The sequence below is a fragment of the Phalacrocorax aristotelis genome, chromosome 9 (genome assembly GCF_949628215.1).
Source record: "Phalacrocorax aristotelis chromosome 9, bGulAri2.1, whole genome shotgun sequence".
Classification (NCBI taxonomy): domain Eukaryota; kingdom Metazoa; phylum Chordata; class Aves; order Suliformes; family Phalacrocoracidae; genus Phalacrocorax; species Phalacrocorax aristotelis.
In genome coordinates this window covers 35682326-35700841 of record NC_134284.1, presented here as the reverse complement: position 1 = coordinate 35700841, position 18516 = coordinate 35682326, and the positions used below count along the sequence as shown (strand labels likewise).

Below are 18516 nucleotides of genomic sequence, written 5' to 3'. Positions count from 1 at the left end.
CCCTGGCTTCGGGAGGGGGCCTGGAGGAGCCCTCTGGAGAAACGCCGCGGGGAAGGGATGGAAGGCTGCGCTTCCACGGCCCCTCTCAGAAGCTAAATCAGTAATATTCATCAGCGGCCTCAAAGCGAGCAGCCCAATTAAGAAGGGAGGACGGGACTTTTGGCAAGTGCCGGTGAAGGGGCGAAGGAGAAGGCTCTGAGAGGAGGAGGAGGGTGTGCGAGGCACAGCATCCCCGCACAAAGAAGCGCCGGCGGCGGGAGGTGGCCCCGGGCGGTGGGTGACCCTGCCTGAGCGGGAGGAGCCCCGGGGGCCCCTTCCATCCCCGAGCTGCGAGAGGGGGGCACACGGGGCGAGGGGAGGGACGGCGGGGGTCCCGCAAGAGCCAGGCAGGACAGCGGCACCGTGCGAGCTCTGCTCCGCCCCGGGGGTACGGGCACCGGCAACGGCGGTGCGGGCACCGGCACCCACCGCCGGACGGGCCCACCACGGGCACCGGGAGCCCGGGAAGAAGGGCTTGCGGGCGGGGGAAGGGGCGCTGCCGGGGGCCGCAAGGCGGGCTTGAGGCGCAGGTGCCACCCGCTCCCCCCCCGCCGCCGCCGCCGCCGCCGGACTGACCTTGCGTAGGGCGGGCACGAAGAGCCCCCGCCATTTCGGGCCGTTCTCCTCGCCGAAGAACTCGTACGGCTGCGGCGGCGGCTGCATGGCGCCCGTCGGCGGCTCCTCTGCATCGGGACCGCCCGCCTCGCCGCTCCCCGCCGGCTACGGCGCCTGGGGCATGGAGGGGGGCGCTGAGGCGGGGGGGGGGGTAGGAGAAGCCGCCGCCGGCGCTCGTCAGGGCCGGGGCGCGCCGCGCTGGGCTGTCGGCCGCCGCTGGCTCGCTCCTCACCCCCCCGCCCGGGCGGCCATCACATCCGGCGCGGGAGGGGCCGGGCTCGGGGCCGCTCGCCGTGCGCTGACGGGGCGGCGGGTGAGGCACCCTCGGCCCCGCTCCCCGCGGCCCGCTACCGCCGCCGCCCTCGGCGCGCATGCGCCGCCGCCGCCACCATTCTGCCCTGCCCTCCGCCCACTGCCGCGGCGCCCCCTGCCGGCCGCGCCGCCGCCCCGGGCGGGGGGGGGGACGGGACCGGGGACGGGACGGGGCCGGGACCGGGCCAGCCCTGGCTGGGGTTTAATTAGTCCCGCTGGAATTGGGCCGAGTTGTGGCACCACGCTACGACCCCGAACCCTTAGGGAGCCGCTTGTCGCGGCCACGGCGGACGCTACCCTTCCCTGTCGCACCTCCCGCCCGTGCGGCGGCAAAGGCTGGCAGCAGCTCGCCCCCGTCCCGTCTGTCCTCTGGCTCCCTCGGTCCTTCCCTCTTCGCCTTACTGGGAACGGCCTCGTCCTGCGGGGAGGCTCAACCAGAACCATCGTCCTGGGAGAAGGAATCAGCAGCAGCTGCGGTGCAGCACTCTGCAACCTGCCAGCAGCAGCCTCCCTACCAGAGCCTTGGTTTTCCCCCTACCTGGAGCCTCTTCCTCACCTAAAGGCAGTTTTCCTCCCTACCTAGAGTCTCTTCCTCCCTACCCAGAGGCAGTTTTCCAGCCTACCCCGGAGAACACGGGCTGTCACTGTTCCTTCCCAACAACCGCTCCAGCCAAACTTTCCCTCATTTCCCTTCCGATGGCATTGTATTCAAATCTCAATGCCTTATATACACACACACACACACACCCCCCGCTTTGAAGACTTGTCTACAAAGGGAGTAGATAAATCAAAATCAGAAAAAGAAAGTGCCTTTCTGCCAGCAGAGATGTGACCCTTTGTTTTGACAGATTTCCCAGAGGAGACGGGCGCTTGCAGAGGCAGTGACAGCTCCTTTTGCTCTGTGGTCTTACCCTTCCCGCGGCCGTCAGAGCATCCTGGGAGGTTTCCAACAAAATATTTCTGTAGGAAAACACTTGTTTGTCAAGCCCAAACTGTGAGCAAAAGGAAAAAGGTAATCCCGAGTGGAACTTTAGGGTAACTGTGGTGAGATCTGCGAAGCTGCAGTTTGGAGAGCCGGGATGGCTGGTCTGGAAGTAGACATGCCAGCTCGGGTGAGCTCCTCACCTAACCCCTTGTTCCCACCTCCGCAGCCCCCAAAGCGCCTGTTCTTCAGGATGTGACATTCCTCTCTTCTCCAGAGAGCCTGAACTGCTCCAAGGTGTGGCAGTGGTGACCGGATGCGATGAAGTGCCCTAAAGGAGCTCGTTTTCCCAAGAGCGGCCATCCAGTAAGCCATGACGCACGGCACTACATTATTTCTTTGCAACATTTTGAAAAAGAACACACCATACTCTTCCTAGAGTTTAGGACTAACCTAATGGGATACTTTGGGGGAATAAATTGTTTGTTCAAAGCTGTCCTAATGCATTTATTCAGGATTTCAAGAATTACCGTTCCCCATGCCATTACAGGTCCAGATCAGGCTTAAGACTAGTTCTGTTCACTGCGTACCACCTGTGTGAGAAGAAGCTGTGAAGTGTGATAAGCGTAGATAAGATACAGGTACTTTAGGAAGACAAGTTTGGTCATGTGTCCTCCCCCCTAAATGAAGTAATTCCTATTATGTAGAGCTATATCCTGTCTAATTCAGGTGAGAATTAGCAAATAGCAGTGAAACTTCCCAAAGTCAGGAGAAATACACAGACCTTAAACAATTTAAAAAGAAAACCACCACGCTATTTTAATCACAATAAAGGCACAGTTATTAAGCCATCCAAGTACCGTTTTAGAAAATATATTAACATGTTTTCACACTTTGTGGGCAACAGGATTTACGTATGGAACCCCGCTGTCATAATTCTCTGAAGTTATTCCTTTAAAAAAGGGTTGTAACTCTAAAAATGGAAATATTTCACAGAATGCTACATAAAGATTCATAAGTTAAAAGCTTCAGTAAAACTCTACCCTGAAATAATCACCTCCTGAGAGTAAAAAACACAGCAGGCTGCACAGGTAAATGTGCTGACTTAAGATTCACCATAGTATATGACTGCTTTACATTTTAATGTTCTTTATTCTGTTAATACATGTTAGGGCCACACCTCACGTGGGAGGAAGTTGCTTTTGCAATCCTTTAGTAGTATTTACTGTTGATAGGCAACACTTCTGGCAGGGAATGAAGATACGATTGTTCCATTGTAAAGATATAACTTTTACCCAGCCGTATGGTATTTTAGCATTTGGAATATCTAAATCTCTGTCTAGTGTTGTTGTGGCTACGAATAATGACCAAAGCTTTTCTTTGAATGGCTAATTATTTTAATTTCCAGGTTGCCCTTATATGGGAGTCACTTTTCCGGTAAAGTAGATGTCACCAGGAAAAAAAAAAAGACGACAAGACAGGTTAAGCCCTTTCTCTCTCAAAATCAGCTCAGCTCTGTACAGTAAAAACATCACTAGCACACCTGACCTCCTCTGCTAACGCGCTCCCTCATGCATGTCAGAGTACAGAAAGTAACTTAAAAAAAAAAAAAGAGTATGGCAATTTGCCTGGTAGCAAACTACCCACAATTATCTGTATTACCCAACATCCTGTGAACATCTGCTTTAAAAGTACTCTCAAGTACTTTGTCCCTGGGGCCACATAATTCTTTTTTGTAGCAATTATACAGAACACACCAAGATACTCAGTTAGCTTAGTACCAACCTTGTTTAACATCTCTCTATAGTTTAAAGCACATTCTCCACACAGACTCTCTTCCAGGCGCACCTTTGACAAAACTTCAAATATCAGTAAGAGTTCAGAAGAGTAACCAGCACCTTCTAAGCTCCCCTCTTGCCAGCCGTGTGGGAAATAGGAAGCCTTCCTGACTCATTGCTGTTTGGGCTCCAAGGGAAGCACTACGCAACATGACTCAATTAAGACAGGTTTCTGTAGTTTCCCTCCCTTCACATTTGCTGTTACAAAGACCATTTTCACTGGATTGCTCAACATGCTGTATGAAGATAAGCTCTTCTTGCATTACCATTATTCAACGGGAAAAAAAACAAAACCCTGAACCCCAAAACCACTGAAGTAGTTTCTGATCAGTGCTGACTACCCAAATTTAAGTTAAATGAAAAATGACTGCTTATGTATACAATTTAATTTCAGCTCTATAAAAAAATAGAGTCAGCAATCAGACAGCATATCTGAATTGCATATCTAAATTGACTTGGATTTGGTAATCCCTTGTTAGGCTTATTTTTCTCTGAAATACTCTACATTCATGTAGAAGGCTCTGAATATTGTTTTCAGTCTCTATTAAAGCCCTTAACTCCCTATCAGCAGAGCTCTTAAGCAGGGCTTATCCTTCTATCTCCATTACTTTAATGTATGCTAGGGGACTGCAGACTCCAATTTAAATGGAGTCAAAGAGAAAGCAGACAGAGAGCCACCCCACGCTCGTGGTTTGTCAGAGGACCGACCACCTCTCCAGAGTGCGAGGAGGAGGCAATGGGAAGTCTGTGTGGGAAACCCCACCACAGAGGCTCTTCCTGCTCCACCTAATGGCCCACTACCATATGGGAGACCCTCACGCTGTGTCTGGCACCAGCCCCTCCACAGGTGGTTCCTGCTCAGGTGAACAAACCTTTACTGCAGACAGGGCTGTTTGCTTCTCCCTTGCAGATGGCAGTACCGCAGCGGGTCTTACCAGGCACCGTAACTCCTTTAGTCGTAAAGCTGAGAAGTTGTGGGCTGGCAAAGGCGAACATTTCTAACGCTGGTTTTGCACTGCACAGCTATACCAGCACTGCCTGTTTCATCTTTGTCATTAAAGGTTGCAGAGTTCATTCAATGCAGACAAGCTGCTACATATACAAGAGGGGTAAAACCACACTACACCCTTCACCGTTCACAATTCAAACCTTCGCTTCACTTCATCTGCAATCATTTTTGCAATGGCAAGGGAGGAGGTAGCAGCAGGAGAAGGGGCATTTCTGACGTGAAGTATCCTGCTTCCAATATCTCCACTGCCTCCATCGAATACAAAGTCATCTACCAAATTTCCGTCACTGTCCAGTGCTTGGGCTCTCACTCCGGATGGACCCCTGCAAAATGAAGGAGGAGCTCACCATGAGAAAGAAAACATTTTCTGAAGTCAGAAAATCAGTTCTGTTCTGACCTCATGAAGGTGCCCAGGGAAACAGTAAGGAAGGCAGACTGTGGAGTCAAACCCCAGTCAGGCTTCTGGGGGAGCACAGGGAAGTTTAATGCTTGTGAGGCAGAGTGGGAGATGTCTTGCAGTCGTTACCATAAAACAAGGGCAGGTGGCCAAGCAGAGGATCTTCTGTATCCTTCCTGGTTGTGAAGTTACTCTCCTCCACACACACACACACACACGCCCCATCTTTTCAAAAAGGAAACCCTTTGTTTTGAAACAGCAAGCCTTGTCAAACGTGAATTTCATGCCAACTGCATACTGCCGGAGCTGGATAACTCCCTTCTACCATGCTCAAGCTTTCCTTACTGTGGATTTTCTCCCTGCAGATGTCTGGACAGCTAAACCCACCTCCATGTAGTGAAATCCCTCATTGTTCCTGACAAGTCTTTTCAGTTCCTTCACATTTCTAAACTGCTTTGAATTAGTTTCTCACTCCACACAGTAAGGAGCTGAATACAATTTTATTTAGATGATTAAACTAAGTCAATATTCACTCTGTAGCAACTCTCAGTCCGGCTTCCCCTCTGGACTTCATTAGTGTTTTGCTTTCTTTGTGAACTCAGATTACGTTCAGGCTACTGAATGTGTCACTAGGATAAACAGACTTTCTTTTTAGTGAATATGTCAAAACTGTGATTTTCAGCCTAGGGAGAAAGTCACACAAACATTCATCAAACTTGCCTACACACAAGCAAACACAATATAAAAGGCATTCCTGTAGAGAGTATCTAAATGCTTCTATGCTTCCATAGCACATTTTGGTGGGGGGAGTAAGCTAATGCCACATTTGTTACTGTTAAAAATAAGAAATGTAACAAGCCACCTGCTGTTACTAACAAGAGGAGTTCTTTACCTGAGTACATCATTGATGGTAACCTCAGGGATGAACTTCTGAAGTTGCTTCACCTGCGCACTAAGGAAACACGCTCTGTACATTTCACTCAGTCCATAAGACAAGTTTCTCAGCACAAGCTTCCATAACCCACTGCAGAGAGAGAAAATAACTGCAGTAAGAGCAATTCTTCCATAATAAATGCAGCCATGTCTAACACTGTCTAAGAAGGCGGCAAATGCAACTGCATGGCAAAAGTTCCCATTCCCAACATCGGTAATCCAAACATGCTTTCTACTTGAGAAATAGATGTTTGTCCTTCCCTGCTTCAACAAACCTTGTTTACAGGGCTGTAGTGTTGCATTTACGTTCTTCCTTTGAGAACTAACTCTGAACTCCAGTCCTTCCTATGTCCAGGATCTTTCTCTGGTCCAGTCAAATGGCCAGAGACTGAAAACCCCCATGCACGAGGGGTGCAAGTCAGATCATTCTGAAAAGATCACCACTCCTAAACCCCCCCAGCTTTCAGTCAATGAATCTTGCTATGTCTTTGCAAATCTTACTTGCTTGTTTTGCTTTCCTCAAGTCTTCCAGTACAAAAATCTATAGACAATGACCAAGACGCTTTCAACTCTTTAATAAACTGCATTAAGTTGAGCTGTTTGCCAGAAAGCTGGTTTCCAGTTCTCTGACCTGATTTTCAGCCTCTCCTTGGATCCTCCCCAATATTTTCACATTCTTTTTCAAGTCTAATTTCTAAAATTGAGCACTTGGTAATGGTCTGTCCAGCCCATCATAGAGAAGCAAGATTTCTCTCAACTTCTACAGATATTCTGTTCATTTATGTTTGCAATTTTAGCAATGATTCCTAATTCCCCTGACAAGCTAAGACAGCTTCCCAGCCTGCATTCGTGGCTCTTAACATACCTCCTTGCACTTGGATGTTTTTTAAACGTATATTGATGGTCTGATAAAATTTAACATGGCAATTCAGACCACTCTGTGTTCTCTCTTCCAAGCATCCTCTGCAGGTATTTTAATCACACTGTCTAGGTTGATTAAAATATTACAGTGCATTGGACCAAAACCAGTCCTGGAAGAGCTCCACGAGTAGCAACACGGCTCAGCAGCACCTTCCGATGAGCAGCCACGTTCTCAGACCAGCTGAGACGTGCCTTGGTAGTTTATGAAAATTCACATATTAGATCACATGAAGTCAAGTGTCTTGGAGAAGTCCACCCTTATCAGCACAACTGTCTTTAAACACACCAAAAACTTGGCAAAAGCAGGCTTTTTGACAAGAACTCACTTCCATGGAGTCCCAAACCGACATCTAAATAACTGCGTTCAGCAGACAAAAAGGCAAGATGTTACCTGTACGTTATAGCATCTAAAAAGTCTGCAGTGCTGAAGTCAAACAATCTGTAGCCCTCTCGCTTAAAGGCCAGTACTGCATTAGGGCCAAGCCAAACGCTGCCATCCATTCTTGGGGTGAAATGGAATCCCAGAAAAGGGAACTGAGGGTTGGGAACCTATAGCGGGATACAACAGTTATTACACTAGTTACAAACCAGATCAGAGAAACAGCCATGCAACCACTCAAGCCAACAAACTTGTCCAGGAAACATGGAAAACATTTGCAAGGAGGAAAGTATGGACATTTACAGTTTATTGTGTGAGAGAACGAACAAAACAAATCAAAACACAATAAAGGAGCTGTCCTCCCGATAAATGGAAATAACGATTTTTAAATGATCAAGTGAAAAAGGAAGTAAATGTGCCTCTTTATTTCCAATTGCTACAACAAAATTTGAGTCATATAACCACACAGTTGGCTCCTGCGCTGGTTTTTCTGCTTGTTAATTGTGCCGTTACAGCACGTAACTAATTCAAAACACTCAAGAGCAGAGCAGGGCCAAGTAAGACTGCATCTTAGGTAAACACAAAACAAACAACAGAGTAAAAAAAAAAATACACGTGATTTCTCAGGATATAAATCAACCCACAAAAAAACCAATGACACACTAATGCTATTCACCAGTAGTAATTATACTGCAATAAAGTAGATTATAAAATATTAGGAAAACCTCACCATTCCTGTCTTGCTCAAAACATGCAAGCCTGATTAATGCTAATAATAAGTACCTGCAGTTTCTTTTTTGCTTGCAAATAGATTACAGTGTAATTGTGTGCAAAGGCTGGAACAGAAATAAGCTGTCTATATGCAGATACAAGTATTAAATAAGCACACCTCTTCATGAGCTGGCACTTCCAGATCTTTAGCTGTTTAGAAAAGGTGACTACAGAGGTGACTCTCTTATAGTCTGAAAATACCCAAGTATTGGGTATTTCTCAAAAAACAGTACTGTTATGATTAAAAATTGCTTCGAGATATGTTCCTTTTCTGTATTCAGTGCACTGTTTTTCCTGTTAAAAATATGGTTTTAATACTTTCAAAGCTTAGTGCAACTACCCCACGAACTACATGACATTTCTAGTAATACATCACGAAGAGTCATGCAATTTTCTAATCTTAATACTGTATTTGCCATAACAAAAAATTTCAAAGGGTACAAGCTATCCTCACACAGCCAGGAAACAAGGCTGGAGAGTACCCTCACATCCCAGCCAGTTCTTCCCTCCCATCCCAAGACAGGATCCTGAGTCATTCCCAGGTGAGGAGAGGTCAGACAAACATCCAATGCCCGGGGATACACAATTTCCTTAGGGTGACCTGCTCCAGTGTTTAGCAGGCAAATGTAAGCTCATATTCAGAAAGGTGGTATTTCAACATACTGCATGAATTAACTAAAATGCTGCTCTAGGAATTCTCTCTTCTTGCTTGCTATCTTCCCTTTCTGTCTGGAGTTGCTTCTCTTCATCACGCTGTTTGTCTATATTAGATGGTAGAAAGCTTGTCCTTTTCCTCCTGTGTCTATTATTTGTCATACAAAGTAAGGCTAATTCAAAGATGAGGTTGAGAGACAAATATCTAAATCCGAGCTTTGGGTATTAGCACACAAGATAAAACCCTACGTCTAAGTAATTTGTTATTTACTCTTGTCCCTCATTGACTTTGGAATCCTGCCTACAGATTTATTTTACAACATAATGAAAGAAGCCGGGCTTTTGTGGGCGTGTGGCTATCATGCTAAATGTTCCTATTAAAGAAACAAAAATAGAAACAAAAAAACCCTGACTGGCAATAATTTCCCACATGGTACTTCTACCCTAAGTAGGTAGAAGTAGTAGGAAGTAGTAGCACCTCCTACCTCAAGAATTAACAAAAACAAGCTGTCCTGTCAGAAAGCTACTGAATCTAAGTCCACATTTCGTGTACCACTCTCTGCAGTCTAACAGAGATAACCACGTAATACTGCCCTTCTTCCTGTAGTTTTAGCAGTTCTTAGAGTACACTGTGAGAGACAAACAAGAGTCCGTACCGGATAAATATTTCCTTTAACCATGTAGCACTTCTCTGGTTTTAGCACCAAATAATCTCCACGGAAGGGTACAATACGAGGTTCAGGGCTGCAGCCACTGATCTCAGACAGGCGGTCTGAGTAAAGTCCTGCGCAGGTGACAATGTGCCGACAGTAGATTTCCTCACCCTGTGGAAAAAAAACCAAAACACACAAAAGTTCAACATATCTACTGAAGAACCACCCATCACCTATAAGCCTTGGAAAGAAAAAAGAGTCAAGATGAGAAAGAAAAACAACTATATCCTCAAAAGGAGGCAGAAACATTTGTTTCATTTAATTCTTTATAATATTCTCCTTTATTCACTGGAGGACAACTATCCTAAAATGGCAATTCATTGGGCAGGTAGGACTGGAATAATCTTTACAGAAAAGGGGCGGGAAGGGGAAAAAAAACCAGAATGAAAAAAGAAACATGTCTTCAATTCTCAGCCTACCTTCAGGTTCAGTTCCCAGGACACAGAGCCTCATGCCTTACCCATGCAGGCTTACTGTACCCGGCAGAGGCCCAGCGCATCAGCGCCAAAGGCTCTGTACTCCAACTGAGCATCTCCCCCCAGCACTCCCTCATCTCTGCACCCTACAAAGCCCCGATGCCAGGCCCAGGCCAGCCCGCAGTGCCCTGGCCGGGTTTGCATTGCCGGAGGGTGTGTGACAGGTGGCATAGCAAAGTAACTGCAATACATTTGGTTAAATAAGGCTGTTAACAGATTTCATCCCACGCGCCAGGAGTGGTCATACTACCCAACGGTAGTTTATCCAGAAAACTACGCAGGTTCACATGACACACAGGCATGGAGAGCTGTTAAATATCTAGGCAACTTACCATCTAAATAAATAAATAATATCACAACATGTGATCTATCTATATAGCTCACAGTATTTGTTTTCAAATACTATGGGGTTTTTCTTCAACTAAAAATGGTTCCATAGAAATAATGAAATAATCTTTAAGAAATCAGTGAGAGAATCTAACAGATTTTGAAAGCTACTTTTTAATGAAAGAGCAGAAATAGAACAAGAAAGCAGCAGCACTAACTTTAAAAACTATTGTGGGGGGAGTGAGGCTGGGGTTTTTTTGTCTCTCCCCCCTCCCTCCCCCCCCAAGAGTCCAGATATTCCCTCCTGAAGGCAAAAAGGTTACAACTACATTTCCTGTGCAGCATTAACTGACTTGTGCCTGTTTTACTACATTACCTTGTGCCTTTCTGAAGATAAAGTGATACTAAATGCCTCCTTATCATTTTTACAGATGCCAAAGACCAAAAGCACACATGAAAACAGGTGTTTCTCACCAAACGGACACCTTGGATACAACAAGCATAAGAATGTGCAAATGTAGAAGGGATATATACAGTCAGGCATATGTCAGGCAGCAGAAAGTTACACTTTCATTATTATTCCCAGTACACAGTAAAATCTGAACATGCTCATATGCTTTGTTAAGACTTGATTGCAGTTGTTTTATAAAAGCAGTCCTAGATCACAGTGGCCATGTTACTGAACAGCAGCTTTTAAACTTTGTTTAGAGCACTGATTAATCCACCAGGACTCAACAAAAATTCTTGAGAAAAGGAGAAATAGCTTCCTATTAAACAATTAAATCTTCAACTTAGTTCTTACCTTTGAGTTCCTAACAATGACTGGGTATTTCAGTCCTGTAACAGAATTGGCCAAGAGAAGGAATTAATAGAATACATAACAGAAAACTGACGGAACAAGCAACTTGTCACACTTAAGTGTTCTTGCACTGGAAGATCTCCCAGCTATGGAGCAAATACTGTTAACAATAACTGATATTGCTGGTCATAACTGTATTTATGAATTAATAGGGTGTTGTGGTTTTTTTTTTTTAATTCTTCTGTATGTGTACCAGCACTGATCCAACCTGCCTTCCAGGATAAACAAAAGCACTATCACAAGAATACACATGCAATATTCAGCTAAATCTGATTTTAATAGGAGAGGACAACCTACTTCCTCTCTTTTACTGTCATTTTCATTCATCAGCATTAAATTTTTCAGCTGAAGGGTGATGGGCCATGGGGAAAAAAGTGAGCTTGCTCTATGCTCAGACAGAATTTTGCCTTTTGTCTCTTCCCTATGAGACAGAAAGGTTCGGCAATGTGATTTCAGTTAAAGCAAATGAGTTTTTGAACAAAATCTTTGGCAGGGCTGTAGTAAATGGAGGGCAAAAAAACTGCCTTACCATCTTCACTTTCTGAAGAACTTTCTTTAGCCATCTCCATGTTCGTTACTTCAAAATCAGTCAAGATCGTCCCACCTGCTTCCTGGAAGTCTTCAGCATAGGACTGGGCTACTTGTTTGTAATTCACAATGCCGGTATAGGGAGAATCAAGGGCCATCAGACCCTGAAACAGTATCAAGATACAGAAGGACCATGAAGGATGTATGTGGGCTTTGGTCTTTAATACAGTGAATATTTCACCTAGAATAATGTGCATTGCCATGGAGAAGGGAATGCCACTGCCTCCTCATCCCTGGCTGCTTGTTCCTAGTCTCTCCACATGCCAGCTCCAGTGTTCGTGTTTGCTGGCAACTAACATGGCAAAAACTACTTACGGTGGATTAAGTGACTGTGTAACTACAGCACAAACAAGTCTTAATCAGGGCTTAATGATAAAACAGGTTACCTAACCTTGGCTTCAGCTAGTACTTAGTTTTCACCATGCACTATGCAATTCCACCTTCAAATGGGAGCTCTACCTGATGCACGGCTGTTGCCAATGCCTCCTGTGAGGCTAAAAGATATCATCTCAATGCTTCCTGCATTGCACATCAGAGAGAAAAGTCCCTTCTGAATTAGACAACAGCCTATACTTGTCCTAGCAGAAAGCAAGGTTCGAGTCCAGCACGTAGCTGGAATTTTTAGTGTTTCTCAGAGACATTTCACTATCCTTATACCAAAAAGCATCGTTTCTCACATAATTTTTATCATGCTAGATGGCATCACAATATTTTCCTAGTTCCGGCTATAAAATAAGGACAGTAGGACTGCTTTATCTCTGAGGAATGCTGCAAGTGTAACTACACTAAAAGACTGCCAGCCACTCAGATACTACAACAGCAGGGGCCATTTACATGCCCAAGACAACCAGAATGGTTGGTAAAACTATCTTACACAAAACCTTCCGCTCCACTTGATACACAGGGCAATGTTTGGTAACATCACTCAAGTTCTCTTTGCTTACGAGGAAAGGACTCCGCTCAGGAAACCAAAGCAAATGAAGTAAGACCCATTTGAATCTACTCATTTGCAGAAGTAAATGCCTAGCTGGATCTTGAACATGCAAAAAATGTTTGAAGGAGCAGATACAAAATGTTTACGAGAAAAAAGATAAAGATTCCTCTCCAGGAAATTTCTGTCTGTACCTACAACCACTCATAAGCAAGCAGTCATGCAGCTACACCAAGAGCAAGTTGCCAGATGAAAGAATACAGGGAATTTATATCCAGATTTCCCTCTCAATCAAAGATATACTAAACAACAACAAGTCTGTATTCCCTAAACTGCTCACATTTCTCCTGCTATGAAAATCCACACAGTGCTACCTAACAATCACATGTGCAGGAAGCAACTGGATTGAAATTGGCTCCGTCCAAATCCACACTTGCAGATGGGAAGGAATTTTCACTGCTGCACTCTCAAGCTTTACTGTAAGTGAAATAGCTGTAGTGGGAAGCAGCAGAATCATCTCAGCATAAACTCAGATATAGCAGCTCTAACCTGGGCAAAGGGAAATCTGCCTGTCAACCACAAAAACACACAAGTGCCTGCAAGGAGAAGAGGAAAAAATTTTAAAGATTAAAAAAATTAAATACAAATCTCATTGTAAGTGGTGGGAGAACTGGGTTTTTTTGTTCCTGAGCATATATGTCACGGAGGACACCTCTGTGTAAAGCTGGCAAAAGGACGAAGTTGGAACAACTTGTAGGCTCTCTCCATTTGCCTAGAATTTCAGTCCTGCGCAGGGACTAAGGGACTACAGAGTCTCCTACTTTGACTCAAATAATTCTGATTCCTTTTGTAGGCTGCAAGTGAGATGGATTACCTGCTCCCTAATTTGCAAATGCTGGCCCGTATGAAACAGCCAGCACATAATTTGCAATGAGTGCAGCAGCAGCTCTTGATGAGTGAAGTTATCAAGAGAATTAATGAACACGGAGAACTGATGAACTATGAACTGACGAGCAAGAGGTGAGCAGGAGAAACCTGAGGTGAAAGTGTCACCAAGAAAGACTCTGCAGGATCACCCTGTGTTGTGTTAGACCTGGTCTGATGTGTATGTAATGGGCAATGCATGGGAAGGATTGGGCTGAGCTAAAAAGTTCCAGAAATAAATGGATACATATATTTTTGTTGACAATTGTATTTCTTCTGGGTTTTCAGGCTCTTCTGAACTTGCCACTCGTGCAAACTACCATGAGGCCAGAAATGTATTTATGTTAAATTAAAAAATAACGTCACCCGAGAAACAGAGGCCTTATATGCCAAATAAAAGTAAGCAAATCCCTTACCCTGCAGAAGGGTTCTTTCGCTTGTATTTCTTTTGCTCCAATCAGTTTCAGACCTCGGACATTGTTCTGCAGCCCTCTTTCATACAGAGCTTTGAGTCTTGGAATTTCATCTTGTTCAACGGCTACAATTAGCTTCAGAAAAAAAGATAACAAGGCACACCAGTGAGCAAAATACACAAAGCCAGGTTTGGCATCAAGCCCAAGCTAACAAGCAAGCGATAGCGAATGAGTGAACAGTGAATTGTACTTCAAGGGGGGAAAAGTGTGGTGTGTGCCGTTAGTTGCACAAGATTCTATCCATACCTGTTATTACTGAGAAAGCACTAATATATTCAGGAGAGTGAAAAATAAACGTTAATCTGTAGTTTAAGTTACTATCAATAGATAATATTTGCTAAAAGTACCATGAGACTACAAATCTGAATATGAAAGAAGATAATATGATTTTAAAGAGGCACTGGGATACTTTCAAAAATAAAACTCAACTTAACCCAAGATGTACAAATCTCAAACAGTCTCAATAAGAGAGTAAGGACATGTTCTGACATGGTGTTTAAACTGAATTGTACCATCCTTACTTCATTTAACCATGTAGCTAGCTCACAACTACCACAAGGGATTTATCCAGACTATGAGTTCTCTGGGCTGGGTTTGCACAGACCATACTGTTTCCAGGCCTAACTTAGGTCTGGTAACACAGGCATATTTGCATTGAGAAGGCACTAAATTCTCTGAGCTTGGGGCTGCTTTATGTAAAACTAGCTGTAAAGCCTCAACAGCCTCAACATCATCTTCCCTGGAATAAACACTGCTGGGGAAGGTGATGCATAAGTACAAAAATTCAATGCCAGCCAAGGACCAACAATGCTGCAGGGTCAGTGCCAGCCTTGCCGGAGCCCAAACTGACTCCTACAGAGCGCATCACACGTCTTGGTGCTTTGAGTTGAGAGCAGGCTTCTAACTTCAGGCATATCACTGCATAAATCCACAGTGCCATCTTGTGACCAGCACTGCAGTGCAGGGAGCGCAGCAGGAATGCTGCACCGTGCACAGCCAGGCCAGGGCAAAGCCCAGTCACTCTGGTGCGGGGCCCAACACTGCCACGGCCAGAGATCTCTGCTCTGCATCCCAGAGCTAGGAGAGATCTGCACCCAGCTCACAGTGGGTGCTGAGCTAGGAGACCTCGAAGTGGTGCTTGTCACATCAGACAGGGTCTGCACTGCACTTTTAAGAGACAGGCTCATGCTGTCCAACATGTTTAAGAGCAACCTGGAAAGGGGCAGGGAGGTGAGAAAGGCAGATGATGGTTTACAGTGACTCAAAGTGGTTCAGGTCTTTGGAACTGCTCATCAAAGCACGCTGTGATGCAAAACTTTTTAACTGAAAAACATTTGGAAGAAAAATCCATTGAAAGCCACTACAGACAAAGCAGATCAGGCTCAGAAAATAACCTGAGCTGAAAACAGTTGGAAGCTGGCAGAATTAATAATTCGCTTGTCCTGCTCTCATTCCTTCCTGTGCTTCTGTTTATAGACGCTTCCAGAAACAGGATATAGGGTTGGGCAGACCCCAGGCTGAATGGTCTTCTGTCCTCAGCATTTCAGGCTGCATTAGCTGGAAGCAACATGGCATAAATGCATGTAGCAGGGGTACATCTGGAGCTGTTTTCAAGTCACCGTGTCTCTCCAGAGCCTGATATGCCAAGAAGTATGGCATGCACATACTGAGAGCCTCTGTGTTCCTTGGAGCTAGTGGGTCTACATGGGTGCCCCTCCACAGGGCCTGGCTTCCACTGTTACCTGGGCTACTTCAGCTCAGCCTCCAGATAAGGAGAATTATTATTTAGGCCCAGAAAAGGAACTGATTTGAGTTGCTGGAAAGAAGAAAACAAAAAGGCAGTTCATCCTGAAGGTGGTAACTGTTGCCAAAACTCATCTCTCAGGAGAAACACCACAACCAGGCCTGCGCTATATATTGTAACATACATTACACAGTCTCAGTTTCCAAAGGTAAAGTAAGAACACACGGCAGTTCCTGTACCTTCCCACACTGCTTGTATGGTATTCCCTTCTGGTCGCAGTACTTGTAGCAGAGGGCTGCACCCTGCACACACAGCTTCGCTTTCAGAGATCCGGGTTTGTAGTAAATTCCGCTGTGAATCACACCACTGTTATGTCCGCTCTGGTGATGAGCTAAAGAGAAAGAAAAATACATTATAAAAATACATGTTCATGACTGGTTCATATCTTAATTACTTCAGCTGTCACAGGAGTGAGCAATTTGAGGTCCTGCCCTAGATCAGCATTATAAGAGATGCTCAAATAAGGTAAATGCACAGCAAACAATTCCTCCCTCAGTCTCAAAGGGCTAGAAAAATACTGACACAGCAAGACCTAGTTAATAGTAAACCATCACAGCTTGCAGTGTGTTGAATCAACGAGGGAAAGAAAAAAAGAAAAAAAATCACAAGTTTTTCCTCCAAGAGCTACAACTGCAGGCCAATCAATCAAATTTTTCTACACGTTAAATTTAAGAAATTCAATTTTTAAAATAAAAGGCACACTTAAAGGCCTCATCTAACATAATGTCTGTGCAATCGTCAATTTCTCTGGATGTGCTGGCAGGCCTGGTAGGCTTATTCAAGTATTTCTGAAGTGGATTAGGTTGCTATTTCCCCTTTGTAATTAAGTAAAATCGAGGTGAAAAATACCATAACATTTTTTAATTGAAGTAATTCAGGCAAGTTCTCCCTCTTAACACATTGACTCCCAGCGGTCATTCCTGCTTCACACTCACACAACTGTTAAGGGCTGCATGTACGTCCCGTCTTGGGGATAAAAGGCCACTTCATATCGTACATATAACATCAAGAGCAACATGTAGCCTGGCTGATGGAGCTATTTAAAGAAAGGGCTTGGGCTCAGAGGTCTTATTTTAAGTTAGCCACTGATCCAATCCCTTGGGGTTGCTCCTACCTACCCTGAGTGACTACGTACCCGCGTAAGCACTTGGTGTGAAAAGACTGCTTACCATGAACCTGTGCTTGTACTTGAACGAGCCAGAAAAGCTTTCAGTGAAACTACAGGGCTCGTTCTTTCTTATTTCAAAGTCAGGCCAGATGCCGAGGTGCAGAGTGCCTCAAGATTTCCTGTGTAAGCAGGCAACACTGGGAGCTGTGCCATTTTACCCTGGATAATGCTGGGTCAGTAACCAGTGGTATCTTTCCAGTTATCCCCGTTAGTTCTTTACCATCAACCTACCATGCACATGACAGCACCTTGCACACCATATACAGGGATATCCAGAAACATGGGGCAAGTGACTCTGGTTTACACTTCTGGCAATTAACAGACAGGCGTGGACTTTGCCCAGGCCAGCAGCTCCCAGATATTTTTAAGCAGTTCTACTTCCCGACTGTTTGCTGTTCACTCTTCTCCTCATGCCCCACCAAAAAGCCGTCCTGGCACCATTTCTCAGCTCATCCTCTGCCTCCTGCTCTGCACAGCACTAAACCAGCCCTGCCCTTGTCCCTTTGCAATCTGCACTGCTCCTCACTTGAGTCATTCACCCTCCTTGCCTTTTTCCCCAAAATCCCTGCTGCTGCTGGAGCCCCAGGCCAGTAAGACCTGCCGCTTTCAAACAGTGAAGTGGCAATGTTCACTCTTTCTTGACTTAAAGTTCTAACTTGTGAGTCCCAACAGTGAAGCACAGGCTGACGACGGCCCTGCTTCTCCACTGAAGGATGCATCCCTGGGTGAAGGGAGGAAGAAATCCCCTGTCAGGGCAAAGCCAGTGGTGCCTGGAAACAGAGATGCTCTTCCCAGGTTTGGAATCCATCACCCATTTCAGAGACAAGGGCAGATGCTCCTCCACAGCTGCTCACCCACCCAAAAGCAGAGCTTCCCTTTACAGGTATGTTCATGAAACACTGAGGTTTTGGCAAGTGTGTGCTTCAGTAAATATTTCTGACAGACTGACTACAGGTAACTCCAAGCACCGGGCTGGGGAAGGCACACCGGGACCATACCTAGCTCCTTCTCCTTCTCCAGCACGGCAAAAGCCAGTACGGGGTGCCGTCGGACGAGCTCCCGGGCGGAGGCCAGCCCCACGATTCCCGCGCCCACCACCACCACGTCGAAGGTGCTGTGGGGAAAGGGACAGGGCCGTGAGCTCGCCCCGACAGCCTTCCCGCGGGGACGCGCCCCTCCGCCCGGCGGACAGCCCGTCTCCCGGCCCGGCCCCGTCCCGCCGAGAGGGAAGGGCTGAGGGGGCGCGGGCAGGGCCCTCCGCGGACACGGCGAGGAGGAGGAGGAGGCGGCGGCGGGGCTAAGGCAAGGCCGCCCCCCGCACCGGCGCCACGACCTCACCTGCGCTGGCGGCGCTGGGCCCGCCACAGCGCCGCGGTCCCGCAGCCACCCGCCCGCTGCCGGAGCAGCGCCGCCGCCGCCATCTTAGGGGCGGTGATACACGGCGGGCCGGGCTCCTCCTCCGC

The 18516-nt window shown here is 46.1% G+C and overlaps 2 protein-coding genes across 2 annotated transcripts in view; both read right to left on the bottom strand.

The window, feature by feature from the left end:
* The window catches only part of SOS2 (SOS Ras/Rho guanine nucleotide exchange factor 2), a 55780-nt gene extending 54884 nt beyond the window's left edge, over nt 1–896 (bottom strand). The window contains exon 1 of the mRNA XM_075104383.1: nt 616–896. Coding sequence (XP_074960484.1) covers nt 616–702 — 87 coding nt within the window. The 5' untranslated portion in view covers nt 703–896. The remainder of the gene's footprint in view (nt 1–615) is intronic.
* A 1785-nt stretch (nt 897–2681) lies between these two features.
* L2HGDH (L-2-hydroxyglutarate dehydrogenase) lies at nt 2682–18504 on the bottom strand. Its single transcript, XM_075104376.1, has 10 exons — nt 18392–18504; nt 18052–18167; nt 16065–16216; nt 14025–14156; nt 11695–11857; nt 11109–11143; nt 9447–9614; nt 7378–7535; nt 6025–6156; nt 2682–5058 (listed from the first exon to the last, which is right to left on the bottom strand). Exons 1-10 carry the CDS (start codon nt 18472–18474, stop codon nt 4863–4865), a joined length of 1335 nt encoding a protein of 444 aa, XP_074960477.1. The 5' UTR covers nt 18475–18504; the 3' UTR covers nt 2682–4862.
* Between the last annotated feature and the right edge of the window lie 12 nt (nt 18505–18516).

What these genes read in the sequence shown, in the direction of transcription:
- L2HGDH (XM_075104376.1), bottom strand. Translation starts at nt 18,474, where the DNA reads ATGGCGGCGGCGGCGCTGCTCCGGCAGCGGGCGGGTGGCTGCGGGACC. An exon ending in TCATTGTTAGGAACTCAAAG is followed by an intron (nt 9,615 to 11,108) that starts GTAAGAACTAAG and finishes TTTTTTCCACAG; the next exon opens with GGTGAGGAAATCTACTGTCG. An exon ending in TTAAAGGAAATATTTATCCG is followed by an intron (nt 7,536 to 9,446) that starts GTACGGACTCTT and finishes ATCCCGCTATAG; the next exon opens with GTTCCCAACCCTCAGTTCCC.